The sequence below is a fragment of the Urocampus carinirostris genome, chromosome 12 (assembly GCF_059441175.1).
Source record: "Urocampus carinirostris isolate Australia breed hairy pipefish chromosome 12, RoL_Ucar_1.0, whole genome shotgun sequence".
Classification (NCBI taxonomy): Eukaryota; Metazoa; Chordata; class Actinopteri; order Syngnathiformes; family Syngnathidae; genus Urocampus; species Urocampus carinirostris.
In genome coordinates this window covers 17,587,344-17,606,848 of record NC_142360.1, presented here as the reverse complement: position 1 = coordinate 17,606,848, position 19,505 = coordinate 17,587,344, and the positions used below count along the sequence as shown (strand labels likewise).

The window sequence follows — 19,505 nt, the reverse complement described above, 5'->3', positions numbered from 1 at the left end:
AAAATAATTTGTCCACCACTTTCAGCCTAGAGGTAAGATCTTAGGCCTAAGCCCAAGCCCAACCCAAATCAAATTTCAGGCAGGGTCGGGCCTAAAATGTCAATGTCAATTACATTAGAGGGTTTGTTTTTTTAAAATAAGCACCCTTCATTTTTCTTATTTTTCTCTGCTTATACAGCCTTGTTTAACAGAGATTTTATTACAAAAGACAGGATTTACATGTCACGCATCTGAGGCAACTTGTGTGCCCCTTTTGTGCAATGTGTGTTGCCGGCTCCCCGAGTGGGTGCTTGGTCGAAGTCACTTCTACTCCACCCGAGTACTCACGATTAGAATAGTTGATTTCAATTCCTAGAGCCAGCACATAGATTTGGCGTGTTTGCAAACGACACATCATTAATTCAAACCAGAGCTGTAGGCCTAGGTGTAAACTGCTAACATCTACTGTGAATTATTTCTTTTGCCACAAAAAAACCCTAATTTTGACTTTTAACCGCATGCAAAAGGGGTTTGGGGTTTTGGGGTTTTTAAGGGTTATTGTTCTATCTTCGTTATTCATTATCCATTATCAGTTATCGGTCAGTTCATAATACGCTACAAAGCCTAGGAGCCGGGACACTTACTCTCAGCCAAAAGGCCAAGCTAAGGTCCTAGCCCTAAAGCCTTGCTGCGATCATTGCGAATGCACCGTTCCCGGAGGTACTGCAATACCGGGCCGATGCGTGGAGTGGACAGAGCAAGCTCTTATTCCATCTTCATTGCACTTCATAAGGTGTAATATGTGTATTTCTTTACATACACTCACATAAAGAACACTATGATAGGACATACTATGTGAAAAAGGTCAAGGTATTTTGAAAAAACCTTCACATCCATCCTGTATGACAGAGTTCTCACACAACACACACACACACTCAAATGTTGACGAGATGAAACTTAATTCCAGACTAAGTTAAACCTACAAAATAGCCCATTATTTAAGGTCACAGATCGAAAGACTCACAGAATTATTATTGAACAAGCAGAGAACAGCCTGGACTGCATCAAAGGCCACATAAAGAAGCACAAAACCATTTAAGCTTCACACATTCAAAGCGTAGGAAGTAGACACACACTGCAGCAAAGTCAGGCAAGTGACCCAATTATATCATGGCCTATGGAAACCATGTTATACCTTAAAGGGCCAGTCTGTAATATCTAGTGCCTCCTAGTGGTACAAAAAACTTTCATTCAGTAAGAAAAACATTGATTTGAATACTAGGCAAAAGTACCTGAACATTCATACCAATGTTAAATTTTATAAAGAAATTCATAGGTCTAAAAATCTGTATTTCTTTTACGTAGTGGAATCCCGACCTGAGGTCGCCACCATGTTTTTTTGACGGCTTACATTCTCTTCTATAAAATATTTGTAATGGCAATTCACTATTCATTTGTCTCTGGTTCCTAAATGTTGAATAGCCTATAGCAGATACTGGAATCAGCAACCGTCGTGAATACTGATGCCTGTAAACGGTACTCGCCCATCCCTCCCAGAAACTGCAATACAATGAAAATACTTTTTGCTAGCAGTATACAGGCAAAAGCATCTGAAGCAATATTCACACATTTAAGTGACGTTGGAAGTGACAAAAACAAATACTGGCCTGTGACGCAAATGAGAGGAAAACAATTACTAACGTTAAGTGATGTGGTTTCAATACAAATATAAAAGCTGTGTCACCTTATTCCGGCAAAGTGAGTCAAAGGCTGAATCAGATTTGACACTCACAATACATATGCTGCTACATTCATTTTCTTTTTGTACCTGATGGCCATGTGACCACCTCACCACCTGTAATGACATGGTGTTTTTTTTTTTTTTGAATATCTTTTTCTTTGAATGTAATTGATTTGATAAACATTACACCCTTTTAGCCAAGTCAGCAGTAAGAGGTATACCTGAATTATAAAATGTGTGAGAAAGTAGTTCATGGTTTTTGCCTAAAATCAATATATATTTACCGGTAATCTGTATATTCCAATGATTTGCCGATATAATGTGGCATGATCGCGTCACAAGATCATCAGGATTGTCCAAGATAATTGTCGAGGTTAAAGTCCAAGAGAGGAATACCGAAAGAACAGGTTCGTGGGTATTGCTGAATGGACTGGTGTCAACTTTGCCACGGATCAAAAACAGGCCAGAAAAGAGTGAAGAAAGCTGTCCAGAGTTGAGTCCTTATTGGTGCCCAGACAACCGATGCTGTTAAGAGACAGCCTGTCTCGTCTTTGACTTCCAGAGGAGTGACATAGTGTAAAGAAGACAGTCACCAGAGCAGGCCACTTACCATAATGCTTTGTGTGTTAATTAGTCGAGTAGGTTATTTATGTTTTTAGCCAAGTTTTGGTAGTTTTTGTGGAGACTGTTGTGGAGGAGTAGCAGATGGATGCAGTAATAGTACAACAAAGAGCGAGCAGCAAAAATGGAGCCAACTGGCAAAAAATAACATGGAGAGTTAACAGGGCTAACTGGGGCGATCATCGAGACGTGGCTGCAGCGAAACGGAAAAGCGCGAGGGTAGTCGACCTAAAATGCCAAGGCCAACCTGGAACCAACAATGAAAACTGGCTACGGCAACAAACACTAACCCAATAGACCTGGCAGACTAGCCGGCTAGACAGATGCTAATCAGAGCTAACCAGGACGATCGACCACAGTCAGAAAAACGGTAAGCTGACCGGCCAGAAACACGTAGTAGGCAGCCAGGCTAACTTGGAACCAACAACGAAAGACAGGCAAACACGAACCCGGCAAGGAATAAACTGACGGACACTGCAGGCTAGCCGGCTTCTAGCAGGTGGTAATCTGGAGCAAACAAAACTGGACCTGGAAATCTCTAGCAGCCCCGCTGCTAACGGGGAGCAAGCCGGTCAATAATATCCCAACTCCAAGACATGCGGCAAAAGCACAAAGAAAAATCCACAATTGCCTACCTATGGCAAAGAAGGAATGCCATTAAAACGGCAGTATATTTTGCAAAATGTCTACATAATTGTAGTGCCTAATTGAAAGAAAAATGGTGACTTTGATTCCCTTTAAGTCATCTTTATAAGAACAAAAATAATGTCCTGAGAGTTGCAGTGAGGTTCACCTGTGCACTTACGTATGATATCATTGTGTTAATTTGTGCATTGTGTGGGCAGACACAATGAGGGTTTGTCTCACGGCATCCTATTTTTCTACTTGGGGCTGACACGCACATTCATAGCCACAAACACCACCACATACAATATGTCCACACACATTCACACGACTAAAACTAGACACGGTTCCTCCTGGCTTCCGTCAAGTCCCAACACTTAAAGACAAAAAAACAGGAACAATCTGATCTTTTCTTCCTGCCTCACACTTCCTGCTCAACGCCTCCTCCTCCCCGGCAAAGATACTCAACTCAGTGAGATAATGAAAAAGAATTATGGCGTAAAGAAAAGATTTGAAAAAAAAAAAACATTTTTAGGGCAGATGATGTTCCTGTATTTGTAAAAGTGTTGCCAATCTTACACGTAAGAATAAGCTCAAAGGGCCAGATATAATGGGAAAAAAGTGTGATTTATCGGAATGTATTTGTCATTTAAAGGGAAATTGTGTATCGTTTAGACCAGCGGTGTCAAACAGGCGGCCCACGGGCAGGATCAGGCCCGCGGGACAACGCTCAGAGAAGCGCAAGAGAAAAATGAGCTTCAGGTTGAAATATGTCCACTTGATGTTGCCAAAGCCAGGTGCCTCTCACAAAAACGCTGTACTTGTATTTCTTTCTCGCTCATTCTTTTCCTCCCCTTTTCTCTCACTCTCTGTCTCCCTCTCTTTCTCTTTCTTTGTTCCTCTTTGTCTCTTTCTCACTCTGTGTCTTTTTACCTTCTTTTGCTCTCTCTTGCTTTCTCTTTATATTTGTCTTTGGATTTCTTTCGCTCTTTCTATTTCTCTTTGGATTTTTTTTCTCTTTCTATTTGTCTTTGGATTTCTTTCTCTCTCATTCTTTTCCTCCCCTTTTCTCTCGCTCTCTGTCTCCCTCTCTTTCTCTTTCTTTGTTCCTCTTTGTCTCTTTTTCACTCTGTCTTTTTACCTTCTTTTGCTCTCTCTTGCATTCTCTCTTTATAGTTGTCTTTGTCTTTTTTTCTCTCTTTCTATTTGTCTTTGGATTTCTTTCTCTCTTTCTACTTCTAGTTGGAAAGCCAGGTGCCTTTCACAAATGCTGTACCTCTCTCTCTGTCTCTCCTTCTCTCTCTCTCTCGTTTTTTCTTTCTCTCTAATCTACTAGTCCGGCCCCCGAGAGAATGTTTGTTCTATCGTGTGGCACCCAAGTTAAAATGAGTTTGACACCCCTTGTTTGGACACTCCTACAGGTAAAACAATCATTAATGACACGAAGTCTCAAAAGGCTGCACAGACCATAGATTATTGCAAACTACAGACTATTATTACACCATCTCCTGATCTAAAACCTACATGAAAGCAAGGAAAAACTCAAAAACCTCAATATGACACTCAATGAAGAAATTGTACCTCATAGTCCTTAAAAAGTAAATGAATTTAGCCATGAAAAAGGTGTAGGGACCCTGAAAATTAAACATTTTGAAAGGTATGCCTTCCAATACATTTGTAGCACTGCACCTCATTTGATAAAAAAAAAAAAAAAAACCTAGTGCCAACAGTAAAGAATGGCGGGAGATGCTTTGCAGCCTCCGGACAAGAGGCTTTCATTGATGGAAAAATAAATTCTGCTGTTTATTAAAAGGAATTTGTCCTGCAATCGGTTTATGCCCTCACACTCTCTTGGACCCAAGGGTCATCAACGCCCTAAAGAAGCACACACATCAGTGAAAATATGTATATAACCTTTGGATAGAAAAACGAGCATTTATATCTTATGTATCGACTTAATTTGGAATTTTGTTGCTGTTAAATGTTATTACACTATTGTCAAGTCATGTTTATTTGTGTCGCCCCAAAGGGCTGCACAGACCATAGATTTTTGCAATGTACAGACTATTATTACACTATACCCTGATCTATAATCCATGAGGGCAAGGAAAAACTCAAAAACCTTAATAAACACATTATATTGACAACGATCAGGACACATGTTTTGTTGGAAGCGCAGCGCTAAGAAGCATAGTTCACACAACATGCCTAGATGTATGTTATTTGCCGATTTCCCATGACTACTCTGATAAACCTGTCCTCTTGGATAGACAGTAGGGGGCAGTCATGCTTCACATGACAACTCGATGATGAGGACTGGAACCAACATTGGCGTCATTTTTACGCCCATTTTTCCCCCCTTCATTCGAAAGAGTCATCCATCAAAGCAGATTGCAAGCAAGAACGCCAATGGAAATAATTTTGAGGATTTTCAAGCACTTTACCCATCGTTCAAGCAATTACCTGACCTTGAAAACACAACATTAAAATTCACCTGTACAAACCCTGTAATTAAAACTCTGCCGCGCGTCAAAGGACCAGGAATGCGGAGAAGTGTAGCAAATGCTCAATTAATATGTATTGAACTCCCAAAACTGCCACTGGGGCAAACCAGTTTAAAAAAGGGAGGCGGGATCCCACTTCCTCCAACACCCAGTCGACCCGCCTCACAACATTTAGTATAGTGGCTTGCGAAACTATTTGGCCCCCTTGAACTTTGTGACCTTTAGCCACATTTCAGACTTCAAACATCAAGATATAAAACTGTAATTTCTTGTGAAGCATCAACAATAAGTAGGACACAATCATGAAGTGGAACACTTTATTGGATAGTTTAAACTTTTTTAACAAATAAAAAACTAAAAAGTGGGTGTGCAAAATTATTCAGACTCTTTACTTTCAGTGCAGCAAAAACTGTCCAGAAGTTCAGTGAGGATCTCTGAATTATTCAATGTTGATCTAAATGACTAATGATGATAAAACAAAATCCACCTGTGTGAAATTAAGTTTCTGTAAAAATGCACCTGCACTGTGATAGTCTCAGAGGTCTGTTTAAAGCGCAGAGAGCATTATAAAAACGAGGAACACACCAGGCAGGTCCGAGATATTGTTTTGGAGAAGTTTAAAGCTGGATTTGGATACAAAAAGATTTCCCGAGCTTTAAACATCCCAAGGAGCACTGTGCAAGCAATAATATTGAAATGGAAGGAGTATCAGACCACTGCAAATCTACTAAGATCTGGCCGGCACCCTAAACATTCAGCTCATACAAGGAGAAAACTGATCAGAGATGCAGCCAAGAGGCCCATGATCACTATGGATAAACTGCAGAGGTCTATAGCTGAGGTGGGAGAATCTGTCCATAGGACACAATCAGTCGCATATTGCACAAATCTGGCCTTTATGGAAGAGTGGCAAGAATGAAGCCATTTCTTAAAGATATCCATAAGTGTCGTTTTAAGTTTGCCACAAGCCACCTGGGAGACACACCAAACGTAGAAGCAGGTGCTCTGGTCAGATGAGACCAAAATCGAACTATTTGGCAACAATGCAAAACAATGCACCCTCAACACACCATCACCACAGTCAAACATGGTGGCGGCAGCATCATGGTTTGGGCCTGCTTTTCTTCAGCAGGGACAGGGAAAATGGTTAAAATGGATGGGAAGATGGATGGATCCAAATACAGGACTATTCTGGAAGAAAACCTGATGGAGTCCGCAAAAGACCTGAGACTGGGACGGAGATTTGTCTTTCAAAAAGACAATGATCAAAAACAAAAAGCAAAAGCTACAATGGAAGGGTTCACCAAAAAACATATCAAGGTGTTAGAATGGCCAAGTCAAAGTCCAGACCTCAATCCAAATTAGAATCTGTGGAAAGAACTGAAAACTGCTGTTCACAAACGCGTTCCATCCAACCTCAGAAAGCTCGAGCCGTTTTGCAAGGAGGAATGGGCAAAATTATCAGTTTCTCCATATGCAAAACCGATACAGACATACCCCAAGCGACTTTCAGCTGTAATCGCAGCAAAAGCTACAAAGTATTAACTCAATGGGGCTGAATAATTTTGCACACCCACTTTTTAGTTTTTTATTTGTTAAAAAAGTTTAAAATATCCAATAAAGTGTGTTCCACTTCAGGATTTTGTCCCAATTATTGTTGATTCTTCACATGAAATTACACTTTTATATCTTTATGTTTGAAGTCTGAAATGTGGCAAAAGGTTACAAAGTTCAAGGGGGCCAAGTAGTTTTGCAAGCCACTGTATGAGCAGACAAAAAGTGAAACGTACATTTGATCCCTATTTTCAATGGAAAATGAGGAGTGCGCTCTTTACCGAGATAAACGCATTGTCTGTTACGTAGGCGCCCACCTGTGAAACCACCATGATGAGGCTTGAGTCAAGCATCTCCACTTTGCACCTCTGCTGGACGCCATTGAACTCCATCGACGCAAACTGAACCGGCTTGTATTGGGTCAGGTGAGGACACGGCCAATCGCGAACCCATCCGGGCACCGGTGCTGTGGAATGCTCTTCCCCCTGAGATCCGATCTGCAACCTCAGTGGAAATGTTTAAATCTAAACTTAAAACTCACTTCTACTCCATTGCATACGAATAACCTACTCCTCTTGTCGGTTGAAAATAGTCTGTGTAAAATAGTGTAACAATCTGTGAAGCCCTTTGAGACTTCGTGATTTAGGGCTATACAAATAAAAATGACTTGACTTGACCGCTGCATGAAGCGTTTGTGGGCCTCGTCTTGAATGTCGACTGTAGGGTCCGCCGATGAACAATGAACTTATAACTTTACAATTTTGGTCAGACTACCTTTTAATTATTTTTGCCTATTTATCCTGAAATTCTTTTTATTTTTGCTGGCCAATATTTTATTGACACTTTAGGGATCAATTGCAGCTTGCTTTCTACCCCCCAATTTTGCGTGTTCCCACGGCAGACATTTAATATCTGAAGCAAATATTTGTTTGCCGAAAAATTAAATGATTTTGTATATTTAAATCAGCGACACTTTGAAGTCTTTATAGAACATGTTTATTAAACAACTTTTATGATGTTTTTGAAATTTCAGATGAGAAGAATTCCAGCAGCGAGCTGGGTGGGGTTAGCCTCAAGGCTCGATTTGAAGGCACACTGTGTATATGATTAAGCGCCCCTTAAAAATGCCTCCCCCTTTTTCAATTTAATAACAAAAAAAACATTGACGAGACTAGTATTTTAGTCTCCGACTGCTTTATCTGGACGCAAGACTAGGGCTTAGTCCCATTCTTCGCACTTTCACTCGCTATGTGCCCTAGTCACTCGGTTTGCGCGTTCACGTGAAAATGGGGTGTGTCCCGATACTCTCAAGACCGAGGCAGAAGTGCCCTCAAACCATGTCGTAGCCACTTCAAGACCGAGGGGGCTCTCGACCTCACTTGGCGGCGAAGTGACTACCCAGAAGGCTTTGCGAATTCTCAATATCAACAAACATGCCCGAAAAGGAACCGCACAAATGTAAGTAGTTTTCCACAACCACGCATGTATTTGCAACAAAATGTATTGAGATATCTTAGTTAGACGTAAATGCAATAGAAAATCGTATTTTCGCGTTAAAACACGAACATTGCAAAATCGCTACTTTACGAAGTGCACTAATCTACCAAGGGAGCTGGCAAAAAAAAATCTTCACGCTACAAACTTTAAAGTAGGATAACTGGGCAGAAAATCACGGTTCAGCCCATCCCTGTTTTTATCTTAAACGAGTCGTCCTTTTACATCTACTGTACATGGCCAGTCGCTAAAGGAGCATAGTCAGAATACCGTTCTGGACATAAGCGCTTGTTTACTGCACACAATTTCGGGTGTCGTGTTTTATTTACAATATGATTCTTTCATGTGAGATCAGAATGCATTAGTTTTCATCATGCATTATGAGTAATGTCTCCGAATTTCACGTGGAAATACAGTTGAAACAAACTACTATCACATAGTCCACTGCCTTCTCTGTAAACACATATTAAGTAAACTAATTACCTTCTCAAAATGTTGTCCAAATGTGGAGACAATTCTAAAGCATATGTGATGCTGGCCAATAGAAGGCTCATACAGCCATAAGAATAACATGTCAATTTTGTGTATCTATTCACTATCAAATAATTATCCAGAACACATCCTATAATTTCCTGTCTCACATCAACTTGCTGAGCATCCTATACTCAGTTGTTTTTGTACAATACATCAGCATTAAGTAATTCTTGTTTTTTCTACCCAACCTAAAGGCCACTGTAGAACGTCCCGTGGAAGAGCTGGTCACCATCACAGCTACCACGCCATCCACACCACCGGGCACGTCGTTGGCACCTTCTAATCCGGCGCCAAACCCCAAATCACCCAGAAAAAAAGGAAGCACGATACACTCCTTGACTTTTTGAAAGCGGAGTCTGCCGGAGTGAGGAAAAGGCTCGAAGAAACTGTGGCCAAAACTGAGCGGTTCCCGTCCTTTTTGGGAAGCTCGTGGACAAATTTCCAGAACAGTGACATCTCTGCAATGTTTCCCTTTGTTTTATAAAAGGATAATATTGTTTTTTTTATTAAGAACTCAATGAAGTTCCAGTTTGTGTTTTCCAGCTTCATGGAAGTATTGGTATATTTTTGTTAAAATTTGTGACACATTATTTACTATTATGTATTTTGGCCCAATGTGAGTTTGTTTTTCTGAAAGTAAACTATTATTTAAGCTGGAGTGATTTGTAGTTGTTTTCTGTCCAACAGTCACATAGTTCACACACAGTATCTCACATCATTATGAAATAAACCACCAAGGTGTTACTCAAAATGAAGATGTTTATTGAATAGTAATGCAGAAAAGCACATAATGCAAATGTGGGTCTGACTTAAAGAGCCTAAATATGGCTTTTGGGCAATTTATTCCATATTAACTGTGGACAATTCTTTGTACGGTGGACCTGGGAACCCTGAAGACCCGTGACACCACACGGTAGGACAGAGCGTGGGCCAGCCAGTACACGTAGATCAGGACCTCCAGCCACGGCCCTGTTCCCTCTTTAGCAGCTCATGCAGGGCCCACATAACCTTCTTGCTCAACCTTAAGTCCTGAATGAGTTCTGACTCCACATCCAACCATAAGCACAGGATGGGAACATTCCTGTCCAACCTGTCCACGCTTATGGGACAGCCACTCTGGAACACAATAGATAACAATTTAGACATAAAAGTGGGCATAGAAAAGAAAAAGACCGCTTTAACTGTGATGTAAGCATCATGAAAAAATGTTGAAATGACCTTTTTTATATCCAATGACAACTCTTTTGAATTAAATTCCTTATGAACTAAGGTTTTTGGGTCGTACAGGGAAGTTTGGTGACGATATTATGTCAGCTTAAGGGTCAGGTGGACTGTTCTTGTGTTTGTTTACTTTTCGTCATGTCACACATTCAAAACCCCTACTATATGTCATAAAATGGCATTAAGATACTAATAAGTAGATTGCCATTTATGTCTACACAAACATAGGGTATTATGTGAACGTGCATTGTATGTTAACTCTTACTGTATTTGACCGAACGGGTCATTTTTTTTAATGAGTGTACGTACCTTGTAAAGATGAATCAGCACTACATAGCGCCAAAGCTGTCTTCAGTATAGCACATTTCTCCTCCGTTGATTGGAGACACGGAAAAGATGATGAGCTTTCAGGCAATCGGTAATAACACAGCTGTAGCGGGCATTTTTAACGTTGCACGAACTCTCCAACTGACACACTACGTTGAGACTCGAGTTGTTTACATGTGACGTAGGCCTATACGTCACTAAGGTCTACAGCCAATTAATATTACCGCCATCTCCTGGACAGGGGTGGAACCTTGCAAGTCTTGTCCAAACCTTTTCCACTTTGCACTCCACTCGATGAGGGCACTCCTCTATCGAGGGACCTCACTGGAGGGTTCTCGGGGCCGAGTGAGAGAAATGGGATTGGGCCTAAGTCTTTATGTTGCGTTAGATTTCCGTTTCGGTAAAAATTTCGGTTTAAAACAAGCATACTGCATGTTGTTTTTAATATTGTAGGAATTGTTTCGCGCAAAAAATAACGTGAAAAATAACCTTTTAATGTCAAATGATTCGCATGTATGAATTGTTTCACACAAGATGGGAACATGTTTAATGTTTGGCATGGAATATGTTAACTGGTTTATTTTAAAAGCTGAGTGACGTGCAGTTTTATACCTGAACCAACTCACCAAGCTATAAAAACTTAACACAAGCTGTCAGAGAGAGCACATATTTTGCATATGCTTTAATTTCGTTTTAGATTACAAATCCATCCTACATTAAATGAAGACTGAACCGCCATGTAGCATTATTCAAAATGGATGGGGATGTTGCTAGTATGAAGTGTAAAGAGACACTCTTTCTGTAGCTCATGAAGCATCACAACTTTAGGTGACACAGAACCCCGAATGCCCTTATTAAGCAGGTTTCTGTTGCCGCTATCGGTGTGTGAGTGTGTATGTGAATGGGGAAGTGTGAAACACATTGCAAAGCGTTTTGGGAGGTCTTCATTTGACTTGAAAACTGCCCTATAAATGCAGACCATTTACCATTTGGTTTGCATTTATTTAAAAGAAAATGCATTAAGACTCACTTGTTTTTTGACATACTCTGAAATATATTGCGGGCCAGATTAAACCAATAAAGGGGCCTGAGGGCCAGATGTCTGACATAGCTTTAATAGAAATATGCCCAACACATATTCCTCCACCAAGTCACTCACACAATAACACCCTTGACATTTTTTTTTCCAAAACTCAAACTTGATCATATACACACACAAACAGCACCTGATGATCTGTGGTTCTGATGAAGGAAGTGAAAAGTTGGTCCATCTGCATGTCAGGAAGTCAACAGAAGCCACAGAAAGGCGCTCTGACGTCAATCAGAGCCACAGGAACACCTCCCAACAACACGCACGTGCACGTGCACAAACACATTCGCTCGCACAACATACAACATGTCAAATCAGCACTCATGCACCATGTCTTGCCACACAACAATTGCACGGATAGAATAAAAGGTTAAAAACGGTCTCACAATCGTTTTCTATGAAACACTCATCAGGCAACACTGCACTTCCATTTACACATTAGAAGCAGAAAACAGCATTTAAATCAGGGCTCTTCAAACTATCTTCGGTAGAGGTCACATAACGTTTTCATTCTCTGAGGAGGGAACAGTTTGTAACTGAAAAAGTCTGCCAATTGCAGCCTTGCCTAAATGTAAAATATATATTGTTCCAAGAAGCCACAACCAACAGAACAAAAGCTAGGAAATAGACAATAACACTATCAATTCAACAGATAATAACTGAATAACCTTCTCCTGATTCTTCACAAAGCAAAAGTCAAAAAATAACAAGTCACATTCTTAACAGGTCCAAGTTCAGCTTATTTGTCAGAGCAGTGGACCACCAGTGGTATGGAAACTTTTTATTCCACTATTTTTAGTCACAGTACCTGAGACAAATGTTGACCCGCTCAGTGCCAAAACGTATTAAAAAGTTTACAGAAGCAATGTTGATGAGTACCAAAACGTGAACATACATTTCGTTTTTTTTTTTTTTATATATATATATATTTAAAGGCTTTGACGCTGCTGGTCAGTAAATACAGACGCTCCCCTACAGACAACCATTCAACTTACAAAAAATGGTAGATACGAACATTTTTTGGGGATGTCAAAAATATCCGGACATTGCTGTAGGTTAGATTTTGTACTGTGTGCACCTTTTTCCGAGTAGAGGACATTACTGTAGTGCTTCTTTTTGCCGTGTTGTGCTGTGAGATGTCACCTGCATCCACAAGAAATCCGGCTTCTACTTCCTAGTTCATGTTTAAACATTCTTTACTGTATCTCCAGCGCATTAAGAACTTTGATATTTTTATTGTTTAATATCTCGTGCATCCATTCAATATGGCTGGTGTAAAGTGTAAAGAAGTGGCGAGCCGTTTGATTTGAAATCAAAGTGGAATAAGAAAGCTTGATGCGGTTGAGAAAATAGTTGGATCGCTTTTTTCCACCACTTTTTACCACAGAGGAGGAAGTCGCCTACCCCCTAAAGCTCATCTTCTAAAAGTAAGTTAAACTCAACTTTATTTATCTTTGTAGAGTATATCATTTTATGAAGTTTATTTTTCAATACGAAACAATAAATCTTTATTATACAAGCCTTAAACATATTTATATAAACAATTAACACACAAAATATAGCACTGAAGCAACTTCCGAACAAATTCGGAACCTATCTCGTTTCTAGGTAGGGCAGCATCTGTACGATGCCTCTGGCAATGATTTCAGTATGATAAACCACTAGATGGCAAGAATGACTTTGATCTTTGTCCATACAGCGATGTATCCCAGCTGCCTAGTGATTCAGCATAGAAGGCGAAGCAGTGTAGTGAGAAAAATGAAGTATAAGTACAGATAATTAACACTTACTGCTTTTTTTTTTTTTTGCTAAAAAGATGGCTACATCATCGGGGGGAAAGGGAAGACATTTTGTGCACGTCCACGGTCGCCATGGTCATCAAAAAACACACTGAAAAGTTATTGCATAGGTTCAGTATTCTTGCTATAATATGTTACCTTGCAAGCAATGTGCGCTTGAGTTTATGAAACACCTTATTTACATATTGAAGTGCAGAAAAGCAATCAGGTGAAAGTTCTGCTTGAGATGCATCCTCTCATAGTGGCAGTTTTTCCTCGAAGTTTTCTTGAAAATTCGTATTTTCAAGAACTTTAACAATGTTAAGCTGTTGTTTACTGCATAATAGTAATATGTAGTTTTTCATGATATCTGACGATTCTGTTTCTACACTTGTAACTTCTGATTTCCGTCCCCAGTGTAACATAAAACTCGCTTCTCAATACTGGAAAGCAACTCTTTGCTTGTTCACACATGTTTAGACATGCATTTTCACTGACGGAAACATACACATGCTGCAAAATCCCACGTTCAAAGAGAGAGGCAACTGTTAACACTCAATCAGCGGAAAATCATATCATATTTGTATCAACCACTTTTTTTCTGTTGTAGATTAATTTTATTTACCTAGTTCTATTCGGTCCCCATGGGGTAATTCATTATCACTAACTGCACCGGGTACAGTCAATGCTGTTGCAGCATAGCGTGCGCCAGATGACAGATATACAGCACCTAGCATTCTCAGGCGCTCTCTCATCCAAGTACTAACCAGGCCCAACCCTGCTTAGCTTTCTGAGACAGGGCGTTCTCAGGGCGGTACAGCCGTAAACTCAGTGAGAAATCCCAGAGGAAGACTCAAATCATATTCCAAAATGTAGAAAAAGAATTCAGATTTTGAAGACGTCTTTGTACTAGCACTTAAGAGCGCCAATGAAAGTGGGTGCACACCAAGCCTACGGTTACTGCGAGTGTCCAGCAGATGGGACTAATGCACCATAAATAACCAATAAACAATTGACATTGTCAATAAAAAATTGCTTAATGTATTTTTTTTCCCCCAATTTTTGTAGTTTTCATCAAAAATTTGCTATAAACTGAAAACTACAGAAGATTTTGACTAGTTGGTAGCACTGGAAATTTATTTTTTCAATAATCATTATCAGAAATGTTGAAAAAAGGTACTGTAATGGCATTACCAGGGAACAGTTCAAATGGATTTAGTTTGAGATTCTTACCTGGGAGGCACACTTTGGTGACAGCAGGCTGGTTAGCAGCTGCCGGAGACCTCCTGAAAGGAAAAAAATGGGTCCTTAATATGGGCTGTAAAAAGTGCCATGATGGACTGAATTTAACTCGCTTAACTTTTGTCTGCATTTTCTCATTAGGGAACAATAAAATTGCAATAACAATGAAGAAGAAAGAAAGAAAAAAAGAAAGAAAGAAAGAAAGGATGAAGGAAATAAGGGAAGAAAGGGAAGAAAGATAATGAAAGGAAGAAAGGGAAGAAAGAAAGAAATGGAAGAAAGAAAGAAAGAAAGAAACAAAAGAAAGAAAGAAAGAAACAAAGAAAGAAAGAAAAAAATAAGGAAAAAAGAAAAAAATACGGAAAGAAAGAAGGAGGTAAAGAAGGAAAGAAGGAAGGAGGGAAGTAAGGGAAGGAAGAAAGAAAGATAATGTACGAAAAAAAGAAGGAAACAAGAAGACGGAAAGAAGGAAAGACAGACAGGCGGACAGACAGACGGACGGAGACAGACAGACAGAGACAGACAGAGACAGAAAGGCAGAGACAGAGACAGACAGGCAGAGACAGAGACAGACAGACAGACAGACAGCCGTAAATAAGAGAAGAAAGGGAAAAAAGAAAGAAAGATAATGAATGAAAGAAAGAAAATAAGAAAGATTGAATGAAATAAGGGAAGAAAGGGAAGAAAGAAGGAAAGAAAGAAAGATAATTAAATAAAGAAAGATAATGAAACAAAGAACGACAGCTACATTAGTAGTCTTCTTATCATATGATGATCATTTCAAAACCTTTTGCCACTACAGTTCAAAATTTTCAAAGAAACATTTCATAGAATGGATATGAAAATATTAAAGGGGCTGTGTGTATCATGGTAAAAAACTTCATTCGTAAAAAACATTATTGGTTTATTACTTTAATCAAAATACGTCGACTATTATATAAACTTGCATATTTGAATAAAATAGCATTTTTCTTAACCTAACATTTTAACCGAACTTCAACAAGACAACGACCCCAAACACTCCTTGAATTCTACTATGCAGAGGAACAAGTACAATGTTCTGTAATGGCCATCTCAGTCCCCAGACCTGAATATTATTGAAAATCAAACCTGACTGAAGTGGATATGTTTTGTAAAGAAGAATGGTCAAAAATACCTCCAACCAGAATCCAAACCTTCATTGGAAGCTATAGGAAGTGTTTAGAGGCTGTTATTTCTGCAAAAGGAGGATCTACTAAATATTGGTGTCATTTTTCTGTTGGGGTTCCCAAATGTATGCACCTGCCTTCCTCTGCTTAGGCAATTCTTGCACATTTTCTGTTAATCCTATAAACTTAATTTCACTTCTCAGATATCACTGTGTTTGTCTGCTATTTGTTATATTTAACTGAAATTGCTGATCCGAACAACCAATGATTTATAAAAGAAAATCTTGAAAATGATCAGGGGTGCCCAGACTTTTGCATATAACTGTATATATATATATATGTATATATATATATATATATATATGTACTGTGTGTACAATACAGTTATAGAAAAACCTTCGTAACCCTGCTCACAAGTGCCACCTGGTCAAATCTAAATAAAAGAAACGAGGACTCTAACAAATTAATTGCACCTTAAAACAGATAGACGCATATTTATGTAACAGGTTCAATGTAGCTTAATGCAGCAGAGTAAGAGTACAGTTTCGCATTTTTCACTAAACTACTCAAGTAAAAGTAAAACGTATCGTAATTTAAAAATACCTCTCGGAGTACAAAATGTCTCAATAACATCTTTAAGTAAATGTAACGGAGTAAATGTAACTTGCTACTACCCACCTCTGAATCACAGTATTTGAGTCACAAACTGAAATGCTTTGCCAATAATGAGGACGCCACACCATTTAGTGTAGAATTCACAGAATTGACATAACAAAAGTCACTTGGGTTTACTTCAAATATACAAATTAAAGATTAAAAACCTCCTATTGTCCTTTTTATCATATTTTATTTTCATTTCGAATGCATGTCGACCTTTTAGTAGAGGTAAATAAAACAAGAAACTGTTCGTCTGGTTCACAGCATCCATCAAGACATGGCTGCCCTACATACTGCATATTTTTAGCAATCCTCGCCACCATGAGGTGCGATATTGACAACTGCTGTTATCCCATTGGATAACAATCTCCTCATAATAAATGTGCCACTCACCGCCAGCATTCACATCGTCCTGGCATGAAAACAGATGTTTGATCTCGACTGCACCTTGAAATGCCAACTGGCCTTTCGAATCAAACGCTGAATCCGAAATCTTGGAATTGTGTGAGAAGAAATCTCCGAGCTACCAGAATAAAAGACTGTGACGGACGACTGAAACTTTATGAAGGGATTGCAATAAAATTCTCTAGATGGCACAAAGTGGAAAGCCGGGGTTCTCAAATAGCGCGGTCCACAACCGGACCATGGCACACCTCTCTGTGGACCCGGGGCTAACGGCACTTTTTTAAACAAAACATAAAAAAATATATTTTTGTCCGTCGCCAATTTCTCTTTGTTTTTAGGTCAAACATCTCCCTTATTCACACGTTTGTTGTATTCACTGCATGCGCTCTGGAGTCTTTGCAAACTGTACGTATGTAAGAGAGAGGGAGAAAGTTTCTGCTTGGGTGACATGGTATTATGGGCTGTCATCTCCATGAAAACAATGCGCTGATTGGCTGAGAGAGCTCGAACGCTGGACCGAGGAACACGAGTCGTACCCGGCACTTTACAGTTTACGGTTTGTTTACATGCAACAGGGCAGCACAGCGGCGCATTGGTTAGCGCTTGTGCGGAACAATTCTGAGGTCATGAGGTCAAACCTTCCTGTGTGGAGTTTGCATGTTCTCCCCGTGCTTGCGTGAGTTTCCTCCGGGCTCAAGTTAATTGGCTGGTCCAAATTGTCCCTAGGTGTGAATGAGTGAGTAAATTGTCTGTCCCTGTGTGCCCTGCGACTGGCTGGCAACCAGTTGAGGGTGTCCCCTGCCCACTGCCCGAAGATGACTGGGATGGGCTCCAGCACCCCCCGCGACCCTCCTGAGGATAAGCGGTGCAGATAATGGATGGATGGACGAGCAGCAGGTTGAAAATCGAATCCGAAAAAAATGGCGTGCGCAACAATGACTATAAGACAAAAAGTGGACATTGTAAAAGGCCATTTTCAATGAGGAATGGACGGACAAATATGCGTCCATTTTGCTACCTGCAAGTAAAAAAACAATGTGCTTAATATGTTTAAAGGCGGTAGCTTTAATGAAGTAAAAATGTGAAGCACCATTATGTTAAAGAGCACAGCTCTTTTGAAAAGAATTTCCTCCTAATTCAGACCTGAGAAAGCAAAATGTTGCCAGTTTGAAGCAGTCCAGCAAAGTTATTGTTATATCTATGCCACAACAAATTGCAATCTTGGGTATTGGCCAAACATAAGAAGACTTTCTCTGGTTTAGGAATAATCAGTGTATGACTAAGGTGATGGCAGCAGTGTTCGAAAAAAACAAAAAGGAAGAAATGACATTAAAAATCAAACAAATCAGATTCATCAACCACAAGACGCACAGAAGTACTGGCTGATGATGCGACAAAACAGCTTTGTGATGGCGTAAGAAATGCCGAATTTTGTGTCTGGACAAAAGAAACCACCTTGACCTCAGTTGAATTACCTTGTACATGGCCGTCATAATAAATGGAGCCATGCTTGTTTGAAAAAAATCAATTGTGGACCATTAAGATTTGTATATGTATATATATTTTTTTAAGCATTTTTGAAGGGGCGTCGCTACTTCGCAGATTTTCACTTTTCGCAGGTGGTTTTGGTCCCCATTAACCGTGTCTAAAAAAAATAATAATAAAATAAAACAAAACAAAACAAAAATATATGCATTTATTTTAATCTTTTTTAAGCATTTTTAAAGGGGCGTTGCTACTTCGCGAATTTTCACTTTTCGCGGGTGGTTTTGGTCCCCATTAACCACGATAACCGAGGGATTACTGTACACATATATATACATATACATACACACACACATATATACATATATATATACATATATATATATATATATATATATATATATATATATATATATATACACATATATATACACACATATATATATAAATATACACATATACACACACATATATATACATATATACACACATTATGTATATATATATATATATATATATATATATATATATATATACATGCATAGATATAGCTTTATTATATATAAAAAAGCGAATTTGTGTGGAGAGTCACAAATCTGTGATTTTTTTGTTTTTTACACCGTTTATGAAAGTATTTTCAGTCACATACAGACACTTAAAGTGCACGCTGTACATGCTCCTGCGTACATGCACGTTTGATGAGTTATTGTGGCAAATATGTTCAAATTCAACGCAACCAAATCCCACGTTTTACTTTAGTGCATGTGCACAAAAGTGATTCATGTCAAATAACTGGTGTGAGTGGAGTAGCATGCATTTAAAAGAGACGTCAACCTAAGCCAATTTTGGAAAAGCTCGTGACTGCCCTTCTGTGGTGGCTTACAAAACTACAGCTTATATATTTTTTTTATTTTGAGGGTGGCTTTCAGTCAGAACGTCTCTTTTTATGATGTTTACGTCAAAATCTGCGGCGCTGTATTAATAAACAAAACTATATCGAGTATTAGAGAAAACAGATAAATATTTAATGCTGTTCAAGAATGTTAGAAATGAACAAAAAAATACACAATTCTCTTTTGAAAAAAAAATGTGCATTCAGGC

At 39.2% G+C, this 19,505-nt stretch overlaps 1 protein-coding gene, 2 long non-coding RNA genes and 1 pseudogene across 5 annotated transcripts in view; 1 reads left to right on the top strand and 3 right to left on the bottom strand.

The window, feature by feature from the left end:
• The window catches only part of pde4ba (phosphodiesterase 4B, cAMP-specific a), a 201,962-nt gene that overhangs the window by 53,182 nt on the left and 129,275 nt on the right, over window positions 1–19,505 (bottom strand). For all 3 annotated transcript variants that reach the window (XM_088350230.1, XM_088350231.1, XM_088350232.1), the window contains one exon: window positions 14,701–14,753. In XM_088350230.1, coding sequence (XP_088206356.1) covers window positions 14,701–14,753 — 53 coding nt within the window. The remainder of the gene's footprint in view (window positions 1–14,700; window positions 14,754–19,505) is intronic.
• LOC148355131 (U2 spliceosomal RNA) lies at window positions 678–853 on the bottom strand (annotated as a pseudogene).
• On the top strand, window positions 8,237–9,709 carry LOC148355130 (uncharacterized). The gene is made up of 2 exons (XR_015852274.1): window positions 8,237–8,481; window positions 9,246–9,709. It is a non-coding gene; the product is annotated as an uncharacterized LOC148355130 (long non-coding RNA).
• Window positions 9,793–10,967, bottom strand: LOC148355129 (uncharacterized). Its single transcript, XR_015852273.1, has 2 exons — window positions 10,582–10,967; window positions 9,793–10,167 (listed from the first exon to the last, which is right to left on the bottom strand). It is a non-coding gene; the product is annotated as an uncharacterized LOC148355129 (long non-coding RNA).